The sequence below is a fragment of the Brassica oleracea genome, chromosome C5 (genome assembly GCF_000695525.1).
Source record: "Brassica oleracea var. oleracea cultivar TO1000 chromosome C5, BOL, whole genome shotgun sequence".
NCBI classification, from domain to species: Eukaryota; Viridiplantae; Streptophyta; class Magnoliopsida; order Brassicales; family Brassicaceae; genus Brassica; species Brassica oleracea.
Genome location: NC_027752.1, coordinates 1,067,456 through 1,090,643, shown reverse-complemented (window position 1 = coordinate 1,090,643; position 23,188 = coordinate 1,067,456). Strand labels below are relative to the sequence as shown.

The 23,188-nt window shown below is 34.7% G+C and overlaps 4 protein-coding genes, 1 long non-coding RNA gene and 1 pseudogene across 7 annotated transcripts in view; 4 read left to right on the top strand and 2 right to left on the bottom strand.

Annotated features, from left to right (window-relative positions):
* Positions 1-1,354, bottom strand: part of LOC106294611 (cruciferin CRU4) — a 2,408-nt gene extending 1,054 nt beyond the window's left edge. The window contains exons 1-2 of the mRNA XM_013730214.1: positions 1,075-1,354; positions 370-656 (exon numbers count right to left, since the gene is read on the bottom strand). Coding sequence (XP_013585668.1) covers positions 370-656; positions 1,075-1,354 — 567 coding nt within the window. The remainder of the gene's footprint in view (positions 1-369; positions 657-1,074) is intronic.
* Positions 1,355-6,650: 5,296 nt separating this feature from the next.
* Positions 6,651-7,691, top strand: LOC106343564 (fasciclin-like arabinogalactan protein 9). The gene has a single exon (XM_013782812.1). It carries the CDS (start codon positions 6,827-6,829, stop codon positions 7,577-7,579), a length of 753 nt encoding a protein of 250 aa, XP_013638266.1. The 5' UTR covers positions 6,651-6,826; the 3' UTR covers positions 7,580-7,691.
* A 924-nt stretch (positions 7,692-8,615) lies between these two features.
* On the top strand, positions 8,616-10,662 carry LOC106343611 (prohibitin-2, mitochondrial-like). Of its 3 annotated transcripts, none has more exons than XM_013782874.1 (6): positions 8,616-8,722; positions 8,964-9,147; positions 9,463-9,579; positions 9,667-9,837; positions 9,916-10,128; positions 10,241-10,662. In XM_013782874.1, exons 2-6 carry the CDS (start codon positions 8,977-8,979, stop codon positions 10,433-10,435), a joined length of 867 nt encoding a protein of 288 aa, XP_013638328.1. In that variant the 5' UTR covers positions 8,616-8,722; positions 8,964-8,976; the 3' UTR covers positions 10,436-10,662. The 3 variants fall into 3 exon arrangements, with proteins under 3 accessions (XP_013638328.1, XP_013638329.1, XP_013638330.1); XM_013782875.1 differs by having other exon boundaries at positions 8,628-8,782; XM_013782876.1 differs by having other exon boundaries at positions 8,648-8,722; positions 8,961-9,147.
* A 2,557-nt stretch (positions 10,663-13,219) lies between these two features.
* On the top strand, positions 13,220-13,875 carry LOC106293052 (monothiol glutaredoxin-S13). Its single transcript, XM_013728723.1, has one exon. It carries the CDS (start codon positions 13,297-13,299, stop codon positions 13,762-13,764), a length of 468 nt encoding a protein of 155 aa, XP_013584177.1. The 5' UTR covers positions 13,220-13,296; the 3' UTR covers positions 13,765-13,875.
* A 4,416-nt stretch (positions 13,876-18,291) lies between these two features.
* On the top strand, positions 18,292-19,822 carry LOC106344226 (annotated as a pseudogene).
* A 1,951-nt stretch (positions 19,823-21,773) lies between these two features.
* LOC106293624 lies at positions 21,774-23,050 on the bottom strand. The gene is made up of 2 exons (XR_001260567.1): positions 22,758-23,050; positions 21,774-21,979 (listed from the first exon to the last, which is right to left on the bottom strand). It is a non-coding gene; the product is annotated as an uncharacterized LOC106293624 (long non-coding RNA).
* Positions 23,051-23,188: the final 138 nt, after the last annotated feature.

The window sequence follows — 23,188 nt, the reverse complement described above, 5'->3', positions numbered from 1 at the left end:
TTATTAATTTTTCGGTTAATTTTTGGGGGGGGGGGTGGTAAATTAAAAGTCGATTTAAAGCTAATATATGTGAATCATTTGAGTTTATCAATTTTTAAATCGATTATATACAATAATATAAACTAAGAACAACGAGCAGATATATAAATGTTCGAGTCCTATAAATTGTTTAAACAATATCTTCTTAGAAGTTAATACTAACTATCATGTTAATACTTTGTTTTCTATAAAAAGTAGTTGAGGGCTAACCAAAAAAAAAAAAGTTTTATTCTCGATAAGAAAAAGAACTATTCCAACCACAAACCGAAAAATGTTCACTCTTAAGGAAAAAAATCGTTTTCGTGTTTCTTTTGTTGTTGTTAGACTTACTCTGAGGTTGCGGTCAAGCTGGTTCAGGTTATTTGCGATGTCAGCGGCTGCAACAAGAATGAGAGGCTCATTTCCATTGTTGTAGAACCATTGAGCTACACCAGGTGGTGTCGCTATGGTGTCACCGCACCGTAGGTGCTCTACTTTCTGGTGCATGTCACGGAAACCCTGGCCTTGACCCTGACCCTGTCCCTGACCTTGTTCCTGGCCCTGTCCTTGTCCAAATACAGGAGAGTCCATGAATGTCTCGGCGCATCCAGGAGTCACTTTTCCCATTAGAGCATGTCCTATTTCATTATAACAGGAAAAAATATTATTCAAAACATTAAAAAAAAAGGAAATTAGAATGCTCAATCCAAATGAAACAAAAATAAACCGATCTGAACCGGAGAATAACTTTTCATTTGGTTACCGTACGTATAGTCTTAACTTAAAAACATCAGAAGAACAAACCTAAAGTTTACACAACTAACCTCAAACTTATTCTAATAATCAAACCAGTTTTATGTTGACTATTATTTATATAGTAAAATTAAATATATACACACACATTTTATTACCCTTATAGATTTGTATATTTGATTTTGTAGGTTACTATTATTCATGAAATAGAAAATTATATGAATAAAAAAACATACAGAAATTCTGGTAACACACTATAATTAAATATATGGATCGACGATATGTTAGTTAACGGAAACGCACCGTGAACGACGAACGTGAGTTTGCCGGCGTTCAAGAAAGTGGGCAAGTAAAGACCCTGAGGCTCAATGACGAAACGCTCAAAGGCGAAGCCAGAGCAACGGAGCTGAGGTGCATGGTGGTCCCAGACCTCAATGCGACCACCCTCACTCTTGATGATCTGACTCGGCTCGAGTGCATTGAGTTGGTCGAGCTGGCACTCGTTGGGCCACTGCTGAGCAGTGAAGCCATGGAAGAGGGTCAAAAATGTGAAAAAGAAGGAGAGAAGAGAGGTTGGACCCATCTTTTTTTTTTACTTTAATCGTGAGTTAAGCTTCTACTTTTGCCTGCATGGAGTTTCGGTATTTATAGGAGATTTTTGTTGTGCAGCGTGCCTTTGACACCATAATAGCCTTTATTTTTCCTAATTCTGTTAGAAATATAAGAATCAACGAGGTTTAAAAGTATTAAACGGTTTCGGCTAAAATAATTTGATAATATTAGTTGGTGTGACAATTGTTAGACCATGATTAACCCGAGGTTCTTAGAGGAAGTTCTTATCGGAAGTTAAGAAACTGTTTCTTAATTTTTAACTAAAAAAACTAAGAACCGGTTTTTAAAATCTTTATTTAAAAACCGGTTTTTACCTTTTTTAATTAAAAGTTAAAAAACAGTTTCTTAACTTCCGCTAAGAACTCCATCTTAAGAACCTCGGGTTAATCATGTTCTTACCGTCTCCGTTTATATTTTGCTTTTAACGAAATATTAATTGAATTTTGCAAGAAAAGGTATTTTCTGTTTGCTTTCAGTGAGGTCTTGGTTAAATTTATATATGATTTTTCGTGGTATACAAGAAAATGAAACCGGATCAAGATCTTTAAGAGTTGAGTTTTGGTAAGGTTTAGGTTTAAGACGATCGAATTAATGAAATAGGTATTGCTAATGGGAATGACACTCAACATGCATTATGTTGTCTAGTTTGTACATTAATTAAGCTTGTTTTCCGAGTAGAACATCATAACACTTTGGCAAATTAGCTTTTATAGAAACATACACACGCACATTTCTACTCTATAAAGTATGTAATTCCCGTAAGTTGTTGTGATTTAGTATGTTATGTTATACTTAGAAATTATTACGGTTATTCCTATCAGGTGATTAATCATTACGGATGTAATTTTTTTAGAATATAAACTTTCTAAATGCTTAATTCATTTTCATTCCACCAAAATTTTACCAGTTGCAATGAAAAAAAAGAATGAAATATTCTATCTCATTCACTACAAGAAAATGATCTTATTGTGACGAAATTTTGATGCAAAAATTATTTGTCACAAATTTGTTACTTTTTAAGTACGTTATTGTGACTTAAGTTTTTTGTCAGAAATGAGTAGCTTTTTCGTCGCAGTATTCCTACAGATACACCTAAATGGATCTATAAATAATAGGCCTATATATATATTTAAAATATATATTAATTTTAAATTTAATATAAGTATAAATATATTATGAACAATAAATGAATTAAGAAACATGAAAATATTATTTTCTTAAATATACGTATCAATATTCAAAATAGATCATTTGAATATTATACATATTTTCAATACAAACCAAAATCGTATATCCTACACCATATATCATATACATATTTGAATATCATTTTTCAGTGTATAATGTCATTTTATACATAATATTAATATGGCAATTACGAGTGTTCAAGAATATTTTAAAAACTATCTTAAAATAAATTTTTAAATCTAAAATACAAACACAAACTTATAATCAATACCATTAAAAGAGGATCATTCTCTAATTATATCCTTAATGAAAATTGCAGTTTTCTCAAAAATACCCTTATTTTTACAAAGAATTAATAAAATTCATTAATGGCATTTAAGTTTTTTGGTTTTGGACCTACTGATACACCTAAATGGATCTATAAATAATAGGCCTATATATATATTTAAAATATATATTAATTTTAAATTTAATATAAGTATAAATATATTATGAACAATAAATGAATTAAGAAACATGAAAATATTATTTTCTTAAATATACGTATCAATATTCAAAATAGATCATTTGAATATTATACATATTTTCAATACAAACCAAAATCGTATATCCTACACCATATATCATATACATATTTGAATATCATTTTTCAGTGTATAATGTCATTTTATACATAATATTAATATGGCAATTACGAGTGTTCAAGAATATTTTAAAAACTATCTTAAAATAAATTTTTAAATCTAAAATACAAACACAAACTTATAATAGGTTATTAATAACGAAAATAAACTAATATTGTCATATCAATAAGTTATTTTATATTATCATTTTTTATTTAGATAACATGATAAAATTTTATCAAATTCTAAGGAATCACTAATTTATGTAATATTAATAAATATATGAGTAATTTAATCAATTTTTTAAAAAAGTACTATAAGATATTTTGTTATCGGATCAATAGTATCAGATCGCGGGTTAATAGTGAGTTTTTAGGTTTTTACCGGGTTATATCGGATTTTTAATTAACAAATTTTTCATTAAATCCGAACAGGATTATATACAATGTATCGGGTCTATAGGTTCAAACATGAATCTAGGTCAGATATGAAAACAAATTTTAAAACTCAAACATTATTATAGAACAGCTACCATATTTCGAACAAATACCATATTTTGAAGAGAAAAAAAATAAATGATAAAAACCTAAAAACTCAATTGTTATGGTTCGAAATGAAAAATAATGGTAATTTGTAAATCAGTTTTCGATTAATAAATGAAAAACAAACAAACCCGCGCTTTCTAAGCGCGGGTCAAAATCTAGTAATATCTTCAAAGCTGAAACATATTGAAAATAAATGATGCTATGTATGATCGATCCATTAAGCCGAACTCAAAACTAATTACAGCCCATTAACCTATAACCCTAATCAATAATGAGGATACGTGTGTCGGTGTGTGCATATATAAATATATATATATATATATCTTTCAAGAGAATAGCCGCAGCCACCACCTTAGAGGGAATGAGAGATAGAAAAAAAGTGAGAGATGTGCGTTTCCGATGTTGAGCACCCTCGTTTCTGGTTTTGTGGTGGTATGTGTGTCTCGCCGTTGGGTTTTAATAAGGAGAGGAAGAGATCGATCTTGAAAGAACTGGGCAATCAGCTGGAGGTCAGACAGAGGCAGAGAATATTTGAGGCATTGGTTAGAAAACCATTGTTTTGAGATGGACACCAAGCGAGAACACATCATGGAGTTGTGTCATTGCAAGAGTTTGTATGCCTTAGCCGCCATAACTTTCGATTCCTGTGCAAGAATCAACCGAAGATAAAAATTCAGGAAACCCTAACTGTTTTCTCTCGACTGCAGCCCATTACCGGAAGCTGAATGTAGTAGCATATATTATAATTTTTTGTCGATATTATAATATTCTTTTAAAGTTGTTTATACTAATTTAGTTTCAAATACTAGTTACTTTTGTATTCTTTCACTATTATTACAAATCTTAACTATAAAAATAAAGCAATATTTTAGTGAATTCTGAATTTATCGTGATGAAAAATTGTTAACTAATTAAGTCCAAAGTTTATCGATGGGGTATAACAAATTTAATTTGAATCTGTGATATATTAGTTATAAAGTATTACAAAATTAAAGCAATTAAAAGAGTCGCAAATGAAGATGGATTAGTGATGATTCTTTACTATTAGTTTGTGACGGTTAGAGACTCTATTTCAGTGGTAATCAGAGACGAAATTAGCACGTTGTGATAGTCACAAAATGTGACAAATTTGTTATGTTAATTGTAGTTGGTAATTGTAACATTTTTATTACTTTTATATATGGTTGCTATTTGTGACGGAATAGTTACTATATGTAATGGTCATAATATTGTAACGGTTTTTGTTACCAACAAAATTTGTGACGACGGTATTGTAACCACTATGAAATTGTCACAAATATGTCACAATATTTTTATTGTGACGAATTGTGTTTTATTGTGACAAATAATTTGGTCACAATATAACTATTTTTTGTAGTGTGTGTTTTATTGTGACAAATAATTTGGTCACAATATAACTATTTTTTTGTAGTGATTCTACATTATTCTTTGCCATTCTAAAAAAATAACAACATTTAAAAAAAAACATTCCCGTAAAAAAAGTTCTAGAACAAATAGAATATTAATTCCATTTCATTGGATTCCACAAATTATCATTTTTGTAATTCCCCTTTTTTTTATTAACATCGAGTTACAGCCTACGTAATGTTTTACAATGAAAAATTATAAAATATGACTATTCAAATTATGTATGCTCTCGTTTGAAACCATTTATCGTGGATGGAGAAATATGAAATAATTACTACGAGTGAAAATGAGAATTAGGTGAGCTTATGAGTTATGAATGGAGAGAGTAAACACTAGACACATTTCAAGTTGCATGGCTCATCAAAGTGCATGTTCTTACACATCAGCTTCGATGTCATAACATTTTTAGTGTAATCTAGTAAAACACGTGAGAGCCACGTGATGATGTGGCGGACGCGACGAACCGACGTGACGAGTGTATGGGCTGCATGCTGCTCAGGTGCCACCACTTTCTAAAAACTTCTTCTGTCTTCTTCTGCTTTAGTAGGGGGAACTCGTTTTTCCATTTAGAGATGGTGATATCTGGGCCACATTTATAAATCATTCCATTATAAGCATTCCACGCAGACTACTGTCTAACGTAACTAAACCCACTATCAAGGCCCAATACAACTCTGGGTGGAACAAACTTTGTCCAACTGCGTGCTGTTTGCCTGTTTCATATCGAATAAAAACTGTATGCACTTTGTATAATTGCAAGTGATGAGTCACCTTGTGCTAGTTCACACAAACTGTATGCACTTTGTATAATTGTATATATGGGTCTTCTTCCACTCTTCCACATGCCACCTTGTGCTTCCCAGCTGTCAATTAGTCAGTTTGTCCACTCATTTTGTTCTTTTTTACAGACCACACACACATATATTCTTTCTACATATGAACATGTCTACGCATCTATACCTATCAATGTACATTATGTGTATGTACACGCATATTTATACAGTGCATTATGTTAATTTTAACAAAATAATGTCTTCAAAAAAATTATATTTTATGTTATTGCTCCATTCATTCCTTCTAGTCAAAATTCACTAGTAACAAAAGATTTTTGTAAAAACCTCAGAGGTTGTATATATTATAGCTTGTGGAACTTCTAAAATGATATAAAAAAGGAGGACTTTTTTATGAGCTATCAATTGGTAGAAAATTTTACGTTTACTATGGATCTTTCATTTCTTTTGTTCCCCTCAAATTCGTATCTTGATTTACACCCACCGTAAGTAGTTTTGTGTAACCTTATCTCAATATCTCATATATAAACTGTATGTAGATTTGAATTATTCACTTGATCCCATTACATGTGATGTGGGCTCTATCCACGGATGCACCACCTCATATTGTATTTATAATAGAGTTCTCAAATGTTTTTTTTGAGAATCATATAAATGGATCTTAACGGCTATATATGTACATATACTATTAATAATACGATCTCTATGAAACATTATTTTGTCTTTAACATTTTGTATTGACTTGGCCATCTCATTCCAACAAAGTCACAACTCATCACTCCTCCATACATTATACTTCCATATAAACCATCCCCTTCCTATCTCGCTTTACCAATCACTCTTCAGAGATTAAGTAAACAAACTAGTAATGGCTATCACACGTCTAACTCTAGCTCCTCTCCTCCTCATCGCCGCCGTGATTCTCTCGACTGAGACATCAGCTCAGCCGGCAGCACCCGCTCCAGGCCCTGCTGGTCCTATCAACCTCACGGCAATCCTCGAAAAAGGCGGTCAATTCACTACCTTCATCCATCTTTTGAAAATCACTCAAGTTGGGGAACAAGTGAACACTCAAGTCAACAGTTCATCCGAAGGCATGACCGTGTTCGCGCCAACGGACAATGCTTTCCAAAACCTCAAGGCCGGCACTCTAAACAAGTTGAGCGCAGACGAACAGGTCAAACTCATTCTCTACCACGTCAGCCCTAAATTCTACACTTTGGACGATCTCCTCTCAGTAAGTAACCCGGTTAGGACTCAAGCTTCTGGCCGAGACAACGGTGTTTACGGTCTTAACTTCACCGGTGAAGCTAACCAAGTCAATGTCTCAACGGGTTACGTGGAGACACGTGTCAGCAATGCGTTGAGAACACAACGTCCCCTCGCGGTATATGTTGTGGACATGGTTTTGTTGCCTGGTGAGATGTTCGGAGAGCACAAGCTTTCCCCGATCGCTCCTGCCCCGAAATCTCCGACCACTGGGGTTTCCGATGATGACACCAAGTCTAACTCAACTAAAAAGGCTGCAGCGCCGGCAGATAAGTCAGCATCTGGTGAGAGGAGAGCTGGACTAGGGTTTGGTTTTGGACTTGTTGTCTTGTGTTTGAAGTTTCTCTTCTGAATTATATTGTGTTCGTTGCCTTGTATTTGTTTCTGATTATTCCACCCGGTTTGGATTATGAAATTTGTTCATTAAATTCCGTGAAATGAAATGAGAGATTATTAATTTACTACATCTAACATTAGTCTAGCTATGGTTGTCATTAGTAATGTCCTAATGTCTAATGTCTAATGTATAATGTCTAAGTTAACTTGATTATACATAAATTCGGTATATTGAAGAAGAAAACTTGGTTCACATGTAATGTCTAAGTTAGATATTTTCTTGTTTAAATACAAGTTACTACTAATCTGAATTTATACCAATAATCTCAACTCTACGTGAAAGTCGGAGCAAAGAACGGTGGGCTTGCTATACTGATAGATTACTAAGCCACTTGGTAGCTAATAAAATACAATAATTGATTTATCGTTGTATTATTTAAAAAATGGATAGAATATGATTTTGATTCTTTTATTGGTCCCTCAGATCCGAAATAATAGCAATCACATGCGATTACTAGACATGGACCATATAACTCTTTGTTGGTTTGTATGCTATTATCTAATATTTTGACGTGCTTAGAGATTAGTATTGAATAAAGACAGGAAATGAGTTCAAAGAGTTGTTTTATTGTCAGCAAGAGTTGTTTTAACCAATTGTCATGACATCTTTATAGCATGATTAACGGGGGAATTATTAGGATGTGGTTCTTAGCGGAATATAATAAACCGTCTCTTAACTTTTAACTAAAAAAGTTATTAAGAGTCAGTTTTTAATTTTTTTAGTTAAAAGTTAAGAGACAGTTTTTTATATTCCGTTAAGAACCACGCCCTGATAATCTTCCATTAATCATTTTCTTAATGTAGTGACTGTTTTCTCGTACTCTTTAGACCTAATGAAGTGACATAATGGCCTAATGAAGCATATCTTTTAGTAAACACACACACACACGTAGCAAAAAGAAAAGGCAAACTCACATAATGGGCCGAATGAAGTATATATTTACCAATGGGCCTCTCAATTCGACCCAAATATACACGTAGATAGTGTGAATAACAGGTGTTTTAATTCTCGATTCCAAAACCCTAAGCTTCGCCGACTATCTCCGATCGTGATCCTTCCTAAACCCTAGCCTCGCCGGTGATTAAGAGCTGAGCTAAGGTACCTTTATCTCTCTCTGGTTCCTCCGTTCGTATCTCCAATTCTTCACCGTGTTTATTGGTATGCCGATAAAGTCTACGATGTGCCTGATTTAGAGTTAGAATGTTCATGGATCTGTATAGTTACTAAGTCTATTTGATAATGGTCAAAGGCTCGATCGATTTTGGATTATCTGCTGAAACTAATCGATTTTATAATGTTGATTGTTTGATCTCAGTGCCGTGTTGATTGTTTGTTGTAGATCTTAAAAGAAAATGAGTTTCAACAAAGTGCCGAACATCCCTGGATCTCCTGCTCTCTCCGCGCTTCTCAAGGTCAGCGTTATCGGTGGCCTCGGCGTCTACGCCATCACTAACAGCCTCTACAATGTCGAGGGTGGGCATCGTGCTGTCATGTTCAACCGTTTAACTGGTATCAAGGAAAAGGTTTTGTATTATTATTATTCCTCACAACTAAGGATAGTTATTTTATTTTATTTTTTGTTTGTATCCGAATACCGTATAGCCTCTTTAAACTAATACTCTATAAATTAATATATACTAAAAATTTCTATAAAATAATATAATTTTTGAGTTTTTGGTTCAATTAGTATATCGATAAATTAATATCTCTATAAATTAATAAAAAAATTATAGTTTTGGTGTAGTTCTAACATTATTAATTTATAGATGTTTAACTGTACTTATTTTTGATAAGTGTGAAATTCACTCTTGTATTTTTTTTTTTTTTTTTTTAATAAGGTCTCCCCGGAAGGTACGCACTTTATGTTGCCATGGTTTGAGAGGCCAATCATCTATGACGTCCGTGCACGACCCTATCTTGTTGAGAGCAGTACCGGTAGTCATGATCTTCAGACGGTGTGCTGTTTATCTTTATTTTTTTTGTGTATTTGTTATATTATTTGAGCTGGAACAGAAAATAACTTATTGTTTGTTGTTGCACAGATCAAAATTGGACTCAGGGTTCTCACACGTCCCATGGGTGACCGTCTGCCTCATATTTACCGAACCCTAGGCGAGAATTACAGTGAAAGGGTGCTCCCTTCCATCATCCATGAAACACTGAAGGCTGTGGTGGCTCAGTACAATGCAAGCCAGCTGATCACTCAGAGAGAAGTATGTAACTCGACATTCTTCTTAATACAATTTTGTTTTGTTCATAATGGTTGACTTTATTTTTTAACTCGCCTCTAGGCTGTGAGCAGAGAGATACGCAAGATTCTGACGGAGAGAGCTTCGAACTTCGACATTGCTCTTGATGATGTCTCCATCACGACTCTCACATTTGGCAAAGAGTTCACAGCTGCAATCGAGGCAAAGCAAGTCGCTGCTCAGGAAGCTGAACGTGCTAAGTTCATTGTGGAGAAAGCCGAGCAAGACAAGAGAAGTGCTGTTATCCGTGCGGAGGTAAATGATATTTGATCTTTAATTGGAATCTAATGACAGAGATTATAGGTCCTTGGGGTGTCTCTGCTAAAAGCATTTGGTGTGTGTGTGTGTGTTGTGATTCATTGTGCAGGGAGAAGCTAAAAGTGCTCAACTAATCGGACAAGCTATTGCGAACAATCAGGCATTCATAACTCTGAGAAAGATCGAAGCTGCGAGAGAGATTGCTCAGACCATTGCACAATCAGCTAACAAGGTGTACCTGAGCTCCAACGATCTGTTGCTTAACCTTCAAGCGATGAACTTGGAGCCTAGCTCTAAGAAGTGAAAACAAGGAACTATATAGTAAGTTCCAGCCGTTTCTCTCAAAATGACTATTTTGTCCATTATCGTGATCGATCCTGGAACTGCTTATTGTAAGTCGAGACATTGAAACTTGGATTAGCTTTGGTCGTCATGTTCAGTGGAGAACTGATTGTTTATATTTTCTTGTGCTTTCCGGGAAAATTGTTGGGTTGGATTTAAAAAATAATAATAATAACAAACATATTCTTATGGTTAGATACGTTTTTTTTTTTTTTTTTTTTTTCCATCAAGTTTTTGTTTATTAAATAAAGACGGGCCCAGCCCAATATCCTTACAAAATAAAAAGGCCCACGACCTGATTAGCTAAACCAACAACAAACTAGAAAAACGGGCTTAAAACCGAAAGGCCCATCACCGACACTGTCCAGATCCAGCGGCACGTGTCGGCTTATCTTCTTCTTGTCTCATCCCGGCGGTTCTGCCGAACGGCTCACCACCTTCGAACTTGTCACAGAGAGCGTCATCGGACTAACCGAGAGCTCATCCCAATCATCACACGTCGCTTATTGGGCATGTTAAGCCCGAGACTCAAGACCTCAGTTTTCCTTCTCTTAGGCCTCTACCCTCCGGAACCAAAACCGACAGCGTAGAGCTATGTGGGCCTCTACCCTCCGGAACCAAAACCGACAGCGTAGAGCTATGTGGGCCTCTACCCTCCGGAACCAAAACCGACAGCGTAGAGCTATGTGGGCCTCTACCCTCCGGAACCAAAACCGACAGCGTAGAGCTATGTGGGCCTCTACCCTCCGGAACCAAAACCGACAGCGTAGAGCTATGTGAGCCTCTACCCTCCGGAATCAAAACCGACATCGTAGAGCTATGTGAGCCTCTACCCTCCGGAGCTAAAACCGGCGAAGACGGAGCAGAGAATACTTCCCCTTCCCGGGAACTTGAACCGGCGACGGCGAAGCTGAGGAAGCCTCCACCTCCCGGAGAAAAGCCGGCGTCGACGGATCTGTGATAGCCTCCATCTCCCGGAATCACCACTTGAACATGCAAGCCTATCTTCTCACGCCATGGGCCTCCACGCGAGCGCGTCTTCCCTCCAAGCGGGAACCACCTTTGGAGGATGGCTCCAATCCAGAGCTCCGACAAGGCGTTCGGTGATAAGCGACGAAGAAGAAGCAAAAAGAAACCTCTTTGACGGTAGGAGAAAGGATCCGACGCCGACACGGACGCTCACGCGCCGGCCGTACGCCGGATTCGATCTCAGATCTCTTTTCTCTCTCTTTTTTTAATTGTTGCCTTCTTCTCTCTCTATGTGTATGTACATCAGATACGTTTTTATTTATGATCCTAATATTACTTGCGATATTTAAAATCTTATAACTTTGCTATTCAAAATTTCTGTTCTCAACTAGTTGCCAGCGTTATCTACCTGTAGAGAAATTTATATCGTCGAAAAAATAATCTTAGCGCATACGTATTATAAGATTCGTATGAGCATAGCAATATGGGTCCCTTTATATTTGGTGACACCATGCCGGCGCCACCATGATACAGACGTCTTTTTTTTTTCTTTTTTACCGGTGTGGAGTTTTATGGGGGTGACGATACCCCGGCAAAGTCAGATGACGTCAAATGGAAAACAATTTATTTAAAAAATTTGACTAAGTAAAACTCTTATTTGATGTCTTCGTATATAATAACCGACCGCTGCTTCTTCTTAATGATGTCATGTATTATCCAATTAACTTCGTGAGGAAACAAATTAGATGGACCGTATTGTATTGTTTGAGTAAAAGTGATTCAAAATTACACGCGTTGTAGTATAAACTAAAGAGGCACGGCTAGTTGTTTTGTAAAGTTAAAGGGAAATGTCGTGTAATTTTCTCACGGTGAGGGTCCATCTTCTGTCATTTTCTCTCGTTCTTCTCAGCTGTTTCCTTTTGACGAAAGGGGGTGTGGACGGGGTGTGGGTTGTTTAGATTTTTCCACAAATTACCACGTCATCAACAAGGCTTTTGTGGAGCTCGTGACGTTCGTGCAATGTTTTTTTCCGATCAACAGATTGTATGCAAGGTTAACTAATCCTATCAAAGGCTTCAAAATGAAGTTTAGTTGTTAAGGTATTTCGATGAAATGGTATCTATATTATGTGCCTATACTGTCACCATATATATCTTTTTTTGATGCAGAAAATCAATTTTTACTTATTCTACGTAGGTTTAATAATTTCTTTCAAATTTCAACTAGAATATATAATATACGAATTGTTTAATTTTTCTTTTAATGTTGAAGAAAATAAGTCATCGTCATGACGTAATAGAGATGATCTTAAAATCTAATGGTCCATTCAATGATTTGCATTTATCCATTGGCGTAACCATACGAAGACAATTGTAATTGTGACATAAGTCGAAAACAACTAAAGAAATCGGTTGACATCAGCCTTGTCGTCAGCCATTTACTATGTCGGCGTCATCAATTATTATTTGAAATAAACTATATCGTGCAAGTCATTGATTCTCTAAATTATTACTTTATAAGATAATGATAATTATACTTTAAAATATTGAGTTGTCGCACTTGAATTCCGACAATGAGTTTAAAACTTGTCTTTCACTCCTAAGTTGATTAACACTCAACATTAATGAATAATCACAAGTACAGTAATGGATATGTAATTTAGATACGGTGACGTTGCTTCGGATATTAATGAGAATACTATTTAGAAATGTTTACGTTGACCTCAAAACGAAATGCTCTCTAGAATTCTCTATATAAATTCTTTAATCTAATCTCTTACCAATCCATCACAACTAAACAAGACTCTCTCTCTCTCTCTCTCTCTCTCGTCTCTCTTCTCTCTCTAAATCAATTATGCAGAAAGCAATAAGACCATACGAGTCATCATGGACGAAGACCACACCGGCCAATAGCATTTTCCGTCCAAAGAATGAAGATAAACCATCATCATCATTATCATGGCTAACATCATCACCATCACCACAAAAACCATCATCTTCAAGCACTAAGAAATCAAGCTATAACGTTTTGGTGATGGAGAATGCTGTGGTGGTGTTTGCGAGGAGGGGTTGTTGTATGGGACATGTGGTGAAAAGGTTGCTACTGACACACGGCGTGAACCCATTAGTAGTTGAGATTGGCGAAGAAGACAATAACGATATAATCATAAGTGATTTGGGTAAAACTGTGATTAATAAAGAGAACTTACCAGTCATGTTCATTGGAGGAAAGTTGTTTGGAGGATTGGAGAATCTGATGGCTGCTCATATTAATGGTGATTTAGTGCCTACTCTCAGACAAGCTGGGGCTTTATGGCTTTGATTCAATATGATTTTTCTCTTAAATCTTTTTCCGTGTTGCATTATTTGTGAATATATTTTTGGCAATGTTTTAAACTATGTGAATTTTTAATCGATTGTTATGTGATTTGGTTGGATCATAAAGAAACACATAAAAGTTTATCAAAGTACAATAAAAAACATTTTTCTTGTAATTAAAAGCTCTTGAAATCTGTTTTTCTGTATAATGATTAACAAGTCAAATGGTATCATCCAACCAGCTGCCAAATTTGAAAGGTCAGAACTCATCATAAAGCTTGGCTTTTCCAAGATCTGCTTTGGTTTCACCAAGACTCATATTGTTTCTCCGAGCAAATGATCACCACACCAAAATCAATCTTGTGAGGTTTTGATTATATCGTTTCGTTTTAAGCTGATAACAATGATTTTATCTATTCCGTTGTAGTCTAGCTGGTAAGGGTACTCGGCTTTCACCCGAGAGACCCGGATTTGATTACCGGCAACAGAGATAATAAAAAAAATTCAAAAAAAAAAACAATGATTTTATTAAGTTCAGCTTTGACCTTAATTTAAGCTTTGCCATTTAAATTTTGTTAAACAGCCTCGTTGTGACAGCAATATTGACAAACATAATACGACACTTACGATTAGACCTTCACAGCCCATTATTGATATTTTAATGGATTAATAAAATGGGACCCCAATAGTGGCCTAAATAGTAAGGGCCCAATATAAGCTAAGAATTTATATCCCGTTCAATCCTACTGCCTTTTGTATAAAATCAAAACCAGCTTTTGATCCGCGGGTGTTTGTTCTTAGTAATCAAGTGTTTTTATACTCATTATGTTATAGTTTCACATGTTTTTATGTTTGACATTGGTGTGTCTTGTCAATGTTATTAGCCTTAATGTATAAACTATGAGATTGTGGTTTTCTTTTATTGTGTTTTTATTTAGTTTATTTGGTAAAAAAAAGTATTAGAGACTTAAGTACTTGCTGGTTTTATTAAGGTGATAATTGTTTTGTTACTTTTTAGTTTTTGGCTTCTAGTTTTTAGTTTTTGGTTTTTATATTTTGGTTTATAGTTTTTGGTTTTCGATTTTGCAGTAGATTTTAGTTTTTTGAAAGTTATGAATGGTTGTTTTAGATTTTGGTTTTTTAGTTTTTGGTTTTTGCTTTTAAAATATTTTTTATAAAAATAAAATGTCTGAAAATAAAATATAAAATACAAACATCAAAACACACATAAACTTATTTAATAACATATTTTAAATAAAATTCGAGGTGTTAAAAATATTAAATAAAAACAGCAAAACCAATATAAATTATCAACAAAATATATTTTTTGTAATGACTAACTTCAAATAATTAAATTTATTTTTTTGATAAGTCTGAAAAATTTATAGGAGTGAGCAATTAAGAATGCCTTAGTAAAGTGTCTTACGTATTATACATATCATAGTAAAGTGTCTTAGGTATTACCCAAATCATGACTTACGTAAGTTGTATTTGTAATAATACACAAACGTAAAAGAAGTTTCAAGCAACAAAACTAGAAAAAACTGGTTTTTGTTTTTTGTTTAGAAATTGACAGTTATTTAAAAAACTAGTTTCCTTATATTTTAGGAAAACTATTTTTCAAAAAACTTAATTGGGTGAAAAATGGTTTTTGTTTCTTCAAAAACCAAAAACTATTCCAAAAACCATAAACAATCAACTTCTAAATTATATTATAAATATTTTGTTTAAAAGTCGAATATAAAATTCTAATTTTGTATTGAGATTTTAAAAACAAATACATAGAAAAACCAATAAAATAATGAAACCAAGTTAAAAAAAAACAACATTCAAAAATAAAAAGAATGTAAAAATAAAAGAGTGAACAGTTTCTAAATATAAAGCCCTTTGTAAAAAAACAGTTTTCTAAAACAAGATTATGATTATGGGCCTAAATAAAAACACAGTTTATTTGATTTGTTGCATGTATCTTAATAATTGGCTCATTTAGTTGTTAACCACTAAGTTTATTTGATTTGTTGCTATGATGTAAATCAACCAACCATTAAGCCCAGTTTGATTTTGAATACTATAAGTTGTCATTAGGATCTGGGTCATGATGTACCCAAAACTTTTGATTTTATTCCAAACCAATCCGCTGAAAGTTGTGGGCTAGGAAACATCAAATACGATTTGATAAAAAGCAAAATAATTGATATGGTATATTAACATAAAACTACAGAGTTTAAAGGCAGTGGCATAGGTGTGTAATTATAAAAAAAATTTAAGGTTATTGTTTTTTCCTCATGTTTTAATAGATTAGATGGAAGTAATATTTGTTCATAAGAACAAGTCACAGGTTGCAAAAAAAAATCTGGACATACAAGTCTCGAATAGCTACAAAAGTTTTTCAACGTCCAAAGTTTTTTCACATACATTATTGTTCAATGATGAACAATTACTACACTCTTAATTACGTATGAAGTTCGAACTCCATATGCACATTAAATATTACTCCATTGTTTCTTATTAAGTGTTATTTTGACTTCATGCACACAGATTAAAGAAACAATTAATTTTGTATATTTCCTATATAAAAACACAATTACCTATACACCTAACCATATTTCAACCAATAGAAAAATAAATTACTGCATAAAATTAATAAAATTTGGATTGAAAATAGAAAACGACACTTATTTTGTAATGAAAATTTTTTTCTACAACGACACTTAATATGAAACGGAGGGAGTATAAAACTAAGGTTTTTGTTTTCTCTAGAAGCGTAAGGAAACGGGGAAAAGAAAATTATTTTCTAAGATATTTCTTGAGTGATATGTGCAGATTCTGTCAATTCATAAATTTAGTACATACGCATATACATTTGAGTAGTGCTAAATTATTTTTGTAATAAAAAATAATGGTATTAAGAAATCATACAAGTGCGTAACATATTTGATTTAAACTATATTTGATGAGGCCTACCTTCAATCACGAAGCCAATAACATTTGTGACACTACTATAATATCTTACGAAAAGACCGCTTTAAAGTAATTATCATCAACTTTTTAGTATGCTTTTTACAATCTCGAATGCATCTACGAACAATTATGGATGAAGGTGGGCCAAGTTTGACCGTTTAGTAGCAATGTAAGGTATTCTTTCTAGTGTTTTTCCAGTCTTTATCCATATATGTGTAACATGAAAATGTCCTCATCACTCAATAATTGTTGTAGATCACTCAAACAAAATCACGGCGAAGATTATATTCTTATTTATATGACTTGCTTAGCTAAATATATGGAAATCTACAAAAAAAAATATGCGAACCTGTTATAAAGAATTGTTTATACTTTAGTAAGGTATATTTGTCGATGAAGCATATTAATTTTTAAGTCACAGAAACTTTTATTAAAAAAATTTGATATCATGGTTCATGAGAATCATACGTTTGATCAGTGTCAACAGAACTATATTACTGTACATAACGTTTGAACAAATTAATACGGGTGTTCGAAAACGAATTAAGATTATTGCAAACTCTAAATGTTTCAAAGTTTCATGTGTATTATAAGTGTAAACCATTGACAATGAAGATTCATATATATAGACCAATGCCCATTTCAAATCTTAACATTCGTACCAAACAAACAATGCTCATTTCAGTTAATTATGTTATATGATAATTAACATCCACTTGATCTTATGTTTAGGTATTACTCTCTTTTCCTCGCGTTGCACTCATAGACAGTTTCAATCAACTTTGTGGAAAATGGTTAGATAGTGTTACTTTATCTTTTAATAACTTTTATGAACCATGAAGAACGAATCTTTTGAATATCTTTTTCATTTTCCACGTGTAGTTGCATGGATGGAACGTAACCATTGTCCCCCCCCCCCCCTTCCATAAGTTTGGCATTTCACGAATTTCTCTAAATGCGTATATAAATAGATAATTGAGTAACTTTTAGGTGTGAATATATAACTTGTTCATTTTATTTTTTTTGACATCAAATAGAAACTTTTAAAGACTACCTAGCAGCCTCTTGGACAGCTTGAACTTGTTCATTTTATTTATTAAAACAACAATGCATATCTTCTTAGTTTGTGGGTTGTCTTGGCTAAGGTTCCTTCGGCTATTAAGGGTGTTGGCATAGGCCTACCTTTTAATTTCCTTTATCCCTGGTTCTGCTTGTGGTTATAAATTTTGTTCGTGCTATTTGTCTTTTTATGTGGCTATTGATGACTCGGGCTCTAAGAGTTTAACCTTGTATTTTAGGTGGGTCTTAAGACAAATTATGATTAAAAGAAAAAGAATAATGGCAATTAAAACAAAAGGCTGTTCCGGTGAGCGGCCGGCGCGTAGGCGCGCGTGCCGTCGCCGGAACCTCTTGGTTTTCCCTTCCGTTAAAGCAGTCCGTATCCTTGTTGTTCTCTCGTCATCCTCTCCCTGATTCGCTTTGCCCGAGCTCTGATTGACTCTCATCCGGAGACGATAGCTCGAGGAGCGAACCTCTAGTGGTGAGAAGTGGTGGTAGGGTATAGCGTGTGATGTATGTGTTGCTGTGGGTCGCGGCTCTCGTAAGACGGATGAGATCTCGAAGAGATCGAGGATGCTCTCCGCCTGAAGAAAAGTGGTTACGTTGGAGGCTCACCGGTTTCGAGCTCCGGCGTAACGAGGGTGTCGGTGGCGGTGCCCAGGCGGTCTCTCGCGTAGGTGACGGTCAGGCTGAGGCATCGGTTGACGCGTGGCGTGCTGATGATGAGATTTCAACACGCGTCCCGGCTCCTTGACGCGTCGGCCAAAAGGGGAAGTCTGGGCCGCCGATTTCGAGTTGAGTGTTGTGGGCTGCAGGCCCGTTTTCTGTTTGAATGGATGTCCGACTGTTTGTGGGCTTTGGTTTGTAAAATATTGCTGGGCCCGGATCCAGTTCTGTTGGGTTCGGGCTTTTGTTTCTTTGTTATGCAATATTAAAGAAAAAAAACCTTGACGGGAAAAAAAAAAAAACAAAAGGCTGTTTTGTGAATCGAAAGGTAGAATCGTGTAATTGTATTGGGATTTTGAGATTGGAATCTAGTATTAATTACCTTCTATCGTCTTCTCCGCCAATCATCTTCTCCTCTTCATGGAGATTTCACGTTTTTCTTCTTCTTCACACAGTTAAGTGTCCTTCGTCTCTGTTCTATTTATCTTCTTCTCTGCTTCTTCTTCTATGTTTCTTCGTCTCTGTTCTTTGTGTCTTTTATTTATAATTTGTTTTCTACTGGTTTAGGTTCTTCCTATGTTCGAACAAAGTGATGCAGGTTGCTCTAGGTCGTTCTGCTTCTGATGAAATCCGTCCGTGTATCTTCAAAGCCTTCAAGGTTTTGTACTCTGCTTCTTACTTGAACTTTTTACTGTCAGTTACTTATGTTGTGGAATGTTGTTTCAGCTGCTTCATGGTGTTGCTGGACTTCTTATTACGAATATGCCAAAGGAAGAAGTCGAAAGGTATCTTATCTCTTGAACCCCCTCTTGTCTTGAATTGTATCATGTCTCTTTGTTACAACTTTTCACAAAGCTTCTTCGTTGCAGCTTATTTAACGCTTATGAGAATTCTGACTTTTCAAGAACCAGAAGCACTGCAGTAGAAACGGTTTGTGATTACATCTCTCATTCAATACACTATTTTGAATGTAATCTTGATGAATCACTATGTAGGTACGGTGGAGGTGCTCTCCGACTTTGTAGTTTGTGAAGAAGGAAAGCCTCTTTCGCCAAAATCTTCTCGTATTTTGGTAAATAAGAATCCAAATGTCTTTCTTCATCACGTTTGTGTTATGAAAAATCTGCTTATGCTTTAGTTATTATAATTACTTGTTGCAGTGTCCGTTGGGAATCAAGTTGGCTATTTCAAACTCAACTTGGTCTGCAGATGGAGCGCTAATGACTTTGAGCTTTACCGAGAAGGCGTGGATCTCTCGGACGTTGAAACAAAATTTTGATGATCAACGCTTTTAAGTTTCTAAATATCATATTATTCACTTGGGTTGTGCTTGTTCTAATTGTTCTTGGTTTGCACTTGGCTGTTTTATGTCAAAGTTTTGTTGCTTTAATGTTTGTAGAATATCGAATTATCATCTTGAATTCCCTGTTCTAGTATTATTGACCAAACTACAAAATCAATCTTTAAAATGTTTAATCAGTCACAATCCAATTCCTTAAAAAAAGAAATTTGTGAAGGTTAACAAAATTTTCAAAGTTTCTATATAACTTCACAATACTCTTGTTGTCTCTTTAAAGTTTCATAATCTCTTGCTCTTGTTCTCTCTTTAAAGTTTCATAATCTCTTGTTCTTGTTCTCTCTTTAAAGTTTCAAGTCCATACCAAAAGAATCATAAACTCTTGTATTGTTGTTCTTTCTTTAAAGTTTCATAAACTCTTGTATTGTTGTTCTTTCTTTTTCACGAATACATCAACAACTGAAAGCTGATTTGGTTGAACATGTATGTCATAAATTTGGGCGTGACGAAGACAACAACTGAACTCGAATGCTTCTTTCAAATTATTATCGTTTATTTTACTTATCTTTGTTTTTATATTTTTATTTTAAAATCTATGTTTTAAATGTTATCTTTTATTATGTTTTATATAATAATTAAATTTTATGTTTAATAAAACAATGTTTAGTATTTTTTTTTAAGGACCCGTAAATAAAAAACTTGCATTGGAGCACAAATTGTAGGCGTCTCTTCACTAAAGTTTTTATCAACATTTAATTACTAAAATAATCATTAAGAGACCTAATGGAGTTTGTGAGTTAATCATGCTCTGAGAATTGTCATCCTTACTGTTATTCTTGTTTTTGTAGTTGTTTATAGGGCTTATTTGCTAAATAGCAAAAAAAAAGTAAAATTAGATTTTTAGAGAGAAAGTAGAGAGAGATAGGAAGAGACATTAGCAAAGAGGATGTGTTTTTAGTTAGTCAGTGAATTTTGTTTTTTTTTGTGTGTCTATTGGGTGCAATTTCCCTTGTTTATATTGTAACGCTTTCAAGTGCATTTATATTGACAAAAAAGTAAAACAAAATGTTGAATAGTAAGGGTAAGGTCGTTGAAAGATTAAAAAGACAAAAGAAATAGACCAATTCTGATTTGTGGAATGTCGATATCAATTTGACGGAAAATGTATTGGATTGGTCAAGTCCGAGAAAAAACAAGAAGGCCATTATCATCCACTAAGTGACATATGTATACTTTAAGTCTAATCATATCTCCATTATATCTTTATTTTTAATTTCATATATCTCCAAGTTTCTATGCTATGGTATGGATCTATCATTTGTCTTCTTTGAAATGTCGTTTATTACATTATATTTATATACGCATACGTTTAAACAGGTATATATAATTGTATCCACAATAATCCAGGGCTTTAGACATCTCCTAGATTGTGATTCCTGGCTACCTTTTTTGTTTATTTTCCTCCCAAGAATATGAGTATGGATTCTAGCTACTGTTGTTTTATGTGAATCCATTTTAAGACTTTACAGTCGATGCTAATATTATTCTACAGTACATATAAACATGTGAAAATGTATATGAAATGTATATACATGTACTTATGCTTTTAATCTTCAACTAGTGACAATTTTCACCGCAATTTGCCTACTTGCTAGCAAAAACTTTGGTTGAATTTCTTATAAGTTCTTTTTTTTTTGAAAAAGGGCATTCTTGAATTTCTTATAAGTTAGCAACCACATATTAAATTAAGGAACTTCATAAGTCTAATGTTTTTAAAATAACTCATTTGTTTTTTTTTTTAAGATCAAACATTTCAAACTAATGGTGTCTTAATTGGTGACAATATTTATCAATGCCGCCGAGTAATTCTGTGACACCCCGATTTACATAATAAAATGTTACGATAAGTAAATAGCTCTGATACCAAAATGTGACACCCGTCACTTTCGAAATAGTAAAAATAATTTGATAAGTACAAATATCTGAAATATCCATATATAAATATTTGAAAGTCTACATCCACGCTTGAATTCCATAATATAAAATAAAATCTGAAACATAAAGTACGACATAAACCGAGAGTCCGAAATACGAAATAACATAAACGATAAAAGCCCAAAGGCCTAGAGGCCCGATAACGATAAAAGCGATAAAAAGATAGATGCCCAAAAGCCCAATAGTAGTAAAAGCCCAAAAGCACCGGTCCGGTATAATCACTTCTGCTCGTCGGTCTCACCTGAAAGGGGGAAAGAAGGAGGGGTGAGCGACAGGGGAATCGCCCAGTGAGGTATGGGATGCTAATCCGCAAACCACTGACTCAGTTCATAGCACTACTAAAATGTAGGCCTAGCTCTAGCATGAAACAAACACGGTGTCGATTACACCACACAAAACAATCAACATATGTCTAGAGGACTAGACATGCTACAACCAATGCGATGATATCATACCGCATTTCCTTCATAAGGATATATATCTATAAATATAATTCTACAAGCGTCGTAAGTACAGTAGTCCACTCTGTACCCTCCGCAAATCCACGGCCTAGTGCAGAAATCTCTGCACCCCGCAATCTCAAACAATGCAGCCTAGTACAAACGTCTTTGTACCCCGCTAAACACACGGCCTAGTACAGATATCTCCGTACCCCGCGATCTCTCAAACAAGGCGTAGCTAGCACAGACGTCATGTGCCCCCGCAATCACACGGCCTAGTACAAACGTCTCTGTACCCCGCAAATTCCGCGGCCTAGTGCAGATACCTATGCACCCCGCAATCTCAACACATGGACTAACATATATACATATATATAATTAACAGTTTTTAGCAGCAATCATTTCAATCAACCGTTGAATCCTCTATTATCATATTTCCGGTTTAACAATCAATATCAATAACGAACAACCAAGACTCTCAAACAGACTCGATTCAAAGAGACGGATCCATGTTTCGAAACTAAACTTTCCATAATGGTAGTACTAAACTAGCTCGGGATTTAACGGAGTAGCCCTCACCTTAGCAATGAAGAGAAGTGGTATATATGAACTCCAGCTGCTCAAATGGACTCCAAATCTGAAATCAGATCGAAATTTCGAGTCAGAACGCCTTTCGAACGGTTTAAAACGGGTATTTACGGAAAAGTCAACCCACTGGTCAAAGATCAATTATTTAATTAATTAATTAATTAATTAATAAATTAATTAATCCGGTTTATCCTAACCGATTTCCAATTGATTTTAACCGACCGGTTTAACCTAACCGAATTGAAATCAATTTAAACCGGCTAACCAATCGGTTAACCGAGTCAACCGAGTTGACTCACCGGCTCGACTCGGCCGAGTTGGCGAGTCGCCGGCGAGTCACCGGTGTCGGTCACCGGCGGCGACGGCGGAGCTGCGGCGGCGGACGGTGGTCCGGCGGCGGAGCTGCGGTGGCGACGATTTCC